The sequence below is a fragment of the Pterocles gutturalis genome, unplaced genomic scaffold (assembly GCF_000699245.1).
Source record: "Pterocles gutturalis isolate BGI_N339 unplaced genomic scaffold, ASM69924v1 Scaffold53635, whole genome shotgun sequence".
Classification (NCBI taxonomy): Eukaryota; Metazoa; Chordata; class Aves; order Pterocliformes; family Pteroclidae; genus Pterocles; species Pterocles gutturalis.
Window position 1 is genome coordinate 597 of NW_010145376.1, and position 5,229 is coordinate 5,825.

Below are 5,229 nucleotides of genomic sequence, written 5' to 3' on the forward strand. Positions count from 1 at the left end.
GCACTACCCCATTATACATCAGAAGACAGAAAAAGCACAAACAGCTCCTCAGCTACGGGAATTATTCATAAAGGTTGAGTTTTTCTTCCTTTCTGTACAGTGGAGGAAACAATTCCCCACTTCTAGCACGGTTACAGAATAGTCTGGCAAATGTGGTGCCTGAATTTAGCCATGTGCCGTCAGCAGCGCCCTTCACCTCTTGCGTTTTGAAATGAAATACTTTGTGCAGATAAACCAGAATGGGAAAATGAGAGGGATCTGGGGGTGGTGGTGCAGAGTGATTAGAAAGATGATAATTCCACTTTAACCTGCCTGAAAAGGTAGATAGCTAAACAAGCTGACCTGAAATCTCTTACAGCTTTGGACACGTCACGGTCACCAGCCAGAGCTGAACGTAACAGTCCCCGAGCACCTTCTCTGCCCACACGCTCTGTGCAACCCATCTCCCCAGCTCTTCATTCTAACCTTGACTTTTCAAGGATTGTTTATGGTGCATATTACCAGGACATTCAGGCACCTCTTGTGGCTTCCCACTCTAAACAACAACAGAACAAACTCTGATTTATTAATCAATTAATTAGATACAATATTATTTATGACTACCACAGGCCCACAGTAATTTGTTTTAACAAAGTGCTAGGCTGCAGTGAAAAACAAACCCATACGGTGTTATAATGAGCATCCTTTTTCCTTCTAGGCAAAGATGGTAACAGTTATTTAATGGAATGGCTAACGTTTCCGCTGAAATTTGAATTTGTAAATAGCTGGCCCATTTGTTGTCTCTTTCTTCACCCTTACTTTATGAGTTTTGTCCTGGAAAAAAGAACAAGAAAAAAAATATTTGCTGGCATTTAAGAAGAAAGAAAAAAACCCAAAAAACTAAAACCCCCTTCATATAAATAAGAAAGTCCATGTCTGGGACTGATAAGGCACTAGTGGAAAATGGTCACTTTCCACTGTTTAGGTGGGAATTATATTTCCGTCCACTCTTTACGCCTTTAGGTTGCCAGGCACAATCTGTTTTGTTCACAAGCACCAGTGAATGGCGAGTCTCATTGAGACAAATTATTTTTTTTTTGGTCTCGGATTTTTAAGATCTGCTTGTAACCTACAGAAATGGTTCTTTGGCTCTGCTACTTGATAGTAATTATTTAGTACATGAGAGATGGCAACAGTATTTTAGAAAAGATTTGTGAGCACCACTTAAAAGTTGAGTCTTTTGTCCTTGCTGACATGATAAGACTTGGACTAGCAGATATCATTTACTAGCCATGGCACAACCGGAATACTTCATCTCCTTGCTTTTTCCATACTAAAAGAGGATTACTTATTTTTAGAAGTTATCTGGAAGTGTAAGGATAAAATCAGAGTGGAGAAAAACATACATACAAAACTAGACCTAATGACCTTAACAAAAGAGATTCAAAGAACCAGAACTAAATCCCTCACCAAAAGATCTTTACGTGTCTGGATTTTCTGTGTAATAACAAACATGGCCTTTTCTCTCTCAATGCGCTGCTTCAGGAGGTCATACTGATTCTTCCTTTGCTGGGCTAATTTCTGGAGGGAAAAAAAAAAAGAAGCTGGTTTAAGAACAAGATGCTATGGTCTATAACTGACCTATTCTGAGGCACTTGGACCTCACAAACATTTTTTACATTTTAAAATCATAATCATCTTAAGGAATGCTGCTTCAATCCTGTGTCTGGATTCCAAAGAACCATTTTAACATCTTGATTCTCATACTAGAGTTTTTCTAGATAGGACTTAATTCTTTGTTCTTATCTCCTAAATCCAAACATAAAAACCAAAAACTCTTCTAGTTTAGATGCTGTGTAACCTTGTTCAGTAAGTGGAATTTCATTTTCCTAAATTCTCTGAATTTCAATGCTGAGTCCAAGAGAGCAAGTTTATCCAGAGGAGGGGGGAGGGAAAAAAAGGACAGACCAGAGACCAATTCCTGAAGTGCTTAGAAATTGCACACAGGCATCTCAAAACGCAACTTGTTTGGTCATGTTTACCTACGAAGAGCTGATGGCCTTCCCAGCACAAAAATGGTATTACTACAGGTGTGATTTAAGTAATGAAATTAAGGAGAACAGATCCCAACATGCTTAAAATATGACTCAGACATTTAGAGGAGAAAACTTGTCAGCCTACGACTCGTCCAACTGCTTTACTGACAAGCCAATCTGAGAGAGCTGGCAAGAAGAAAGGGACCACAGGGTGTTTGTTATCTGACATCTGACTGAGAAAAAAACAGGTTAAAAATTTACCAATCAGCAATTTTAGACAACTTTATTTTTACCTTGCACCTACCAACTCAAGCTTCTAGGACTGCCCAATAAATGTAAACTAATTAAGCAGTATTTACAGGGCTAAAGCCAAGTGTAGCTACTTCTAGGACAGAAGTTCTGTGGTATTAAAACATCAGAATCAAAGTTGATAGTGTAACCAATTCATCCTGAGGAATCATGAAACACTTTAAATCAGGAAAGCCAGGAAATGAGACTGCAGCTCAAATGTCTTTAAAGCGGGGAGACAAATCCTGAATCTCAAGCCACTTCAGGCTGGGAACATAACTGAAAAATGCCATAAGATCAGAAACCCAACAGCAGGCACATATATGTTGGAATAAGCTTCTTCACATCCCTATTCAGAGGTGCACAGGTTTTGGAGAGGTGTGAGGGGAGACTTAACAGTGGAGGCTGCAAAAATCACACTTAAAATTGCAGCAGTCTAATGAAAAGATAGTTCCATAGCTGCACGTCAAGTAACAGAGGAGAAATATATTAATTTTGCCAAGGAAACTGCCTAATCAGAGCTACATCATTCTGTTCTGGCCCCTATGTCGTAACTCCTGATTTGTAATCCACAGTGGACTGGGAAACAGCTGAACAAGTTCTCCATGTCGGTCCAGGAGAAGATTTGACTGTAGGCTCCAGGCACTCGATGATTAAGTGACACCCACTACAGCCTTGTGTCACCAATTTTTTGACCAATTTTGTTTCAAGACAACAGAAAATTTTGTTCTCCTCCCCAACAGTCCAGTGAATCCTCTTTAGTGCTTATTATGTAAAACATTAAGAAAACTATCCTACGAATAGCGGCAGTACCTTTAAGTGGGCAGGATCAGTGGCTCCTTTCAGAGTCTCCTTCTGCAGTGTTGCAATGGTTGGTCGGTTGTACACTCTGTCTACGAGCTCTGGAACAGTATCCAGATGAGTTGCAATATCAAACTCCTGAACTATAAATAAAAATAACTTTAGGAATAAACTCACATGGACTTCTTGGACAAATGCTGAGCAAAACTTCCAGACGTGTAGCTTAAGTACAGTCAGTGGTGGAAGCCCAGCAAGGCAGCTCCTGCAGAACTGAGGTCTTCTCTAGTAATCAAGAGAAATTTCTAGAGCACCTGGATTTTTATTCCTGGAAAAAAAACCCCACCTTCCCTTATGATAAGTATAAAGAAAGCACCAATAAAACATTACTGAACAAGTTTTCTGATAAAACATATTTAAATCCTACCTTCTTTTTTGGTATCGCAGAAGAACAGGTGCTGGTTGGGCTTCTTCCCCTCCGCATCCAGCAGATGGAGCTCAGACTTCAGCCGCTCGATTTTCTGCGGGAAAGAAAAGTTCATCTCCGTTTTGCCAAACATCCATAACAAGGTAAATAATGTCTCCCTGAAGTAAATTCCGGTTTGCTTCTCAAGCATCTGAACTGTTCCTTCCTTTTTAGTCTTTGAAAAAGTATCTAGTCTAAATTTGTGACACATCTTCATAATCTTTCTCAACAGAGGTTAATGGTAACTTCAGTATTACCCAGCCAAGTACGTACAAATACATTTTCAAAACAGTAAGTTATCTGTACAGCAGACAAAGTAGGAATGATTACCATTAAATTACTAGCAAAAGTATGAAGGAAAACTCAAAGCTGACTTTCTTTAAATTTTTATCTGCAGTGGTGATGTGTGAATCAACATCAGAGCATAAAACATTTCCAGAAGTGGGTCACGTTTCTGTTGATTGCCTGCCTACCATATTCAACAACCCACCTCAGTAGGAATAATCCTCAATTCTTTATAAAAATGAGAAACAAAAGTACATATTTAATGTCTGAAATTTACATTAGAAATTGGCACATTTTATAGTAATGGAGTTTTTATTATTCAGTATACCTCGAGGTTCTACATACAGAGCTGCACTGACATTCCTATCATTTCCAGTATTAGACAAATCAGATTTCATTAAACACAAACACAATAGCCAATAACAACAAAAAAACCCCACAATAAAAAGAACAATTCTGAGCAAACTGGAAAATACTATAAAAGTGAGGTGTTACCTTGGCTTCTGCCACTCTTTTAATTTCCACATATTTAATATCCTGTGTCCTCATCAACTTCACCTGCTCAGGGGTCACTTCATCCTTCGGCTGCTTTACTGTATGAACTCCATCCTAAAAGCAGAGGTAACATAGTGCTGACAGACAGATACCACTCCACCCATGGTGTGCTATGGGTTCTTACAACAAAAGCAAAAGAACCTTGTTGTTCTTTGCCCCTCATTTTCTTCAAAGCCTTCCATAGGCATCAAACCAAGTCTGCTAGTTTATTTACTAATTCATAAATTTGAAACAAGGTAGAAAAAAAATCATGTTACTTAGAGCAACAGAGTGTAACCCTGCTTGGGAGCGATTCAGTTTCTCACCTTGAGCCCTGCACGTATCATCTTGAAGTAGAACTCATCAGGATTCTTGTCCAGAGCTTTCTTTTGCAGTGCTCTGAGGGCATTCTGTTTCTTGTGATAGTCACTGGGGAAAAAAAGAAAAACAAAAAAACCCAACAAAACAGTTGTTGTTCAGTGGTTTCTCCTTGTTCACAGTCCCTGATAAGACCCCGAGTGATGCTCAGAGCTCTGAGACCGCCGACAGGGCTCTGCACGTAGAGCTGGACACCAACAAAGGACCTCAGCTTCACAGCTCGTTCCTTAGCAAGGCTGGAAAGGGACCGTGTCCGACAGCAGGGGATGGGGGAACCATGGGAACACCTTCACCGTCCTGCGGAGCTCACGGGGCTGCTCGGGACCCCGGCACCCTCCACAGACCAGCCCGTAAAGGTGGAAGATGATGTTTGTCACCTTGGTACCAATCACAATAACGGCGATTTGCGGGGCCTCCGCCCTCCCCGGTCCCCTGCCCTCTGACTCGGACACGGTGACACTCACT

At 40.5% G+C, this 5,229-nt stretch overlaps 1 protein-coding gene across 1 annotated transcript; it reads right to left on the bottom strand.

The window, feature by feature from the left end:
- Window positions 1–533: 533 nt before the first annotated feature.
- UTP11L (UTP11-like, U3 small nucleolar ribonucleoprotein (yeast)) lies at window positions 534–4,815 on the bottom strand (the record flags this gene model as incomplete). Its single annotated transcript, XM_010085340.1, has 6 exons — window positions 534–813; window positions 1,450–1,560; window positions 3,117–3,247; window positions 3,529–3,622; window positions 4,348–4,461; window positions 4,713–4,815. Coding segments are annotated over 6 exons (637 nt in total), but the record flags the coding sequence as incomplete, so codon positions are not given.
- Window positions 4,816–5,229: the final 414 nt, after the last annotated feature.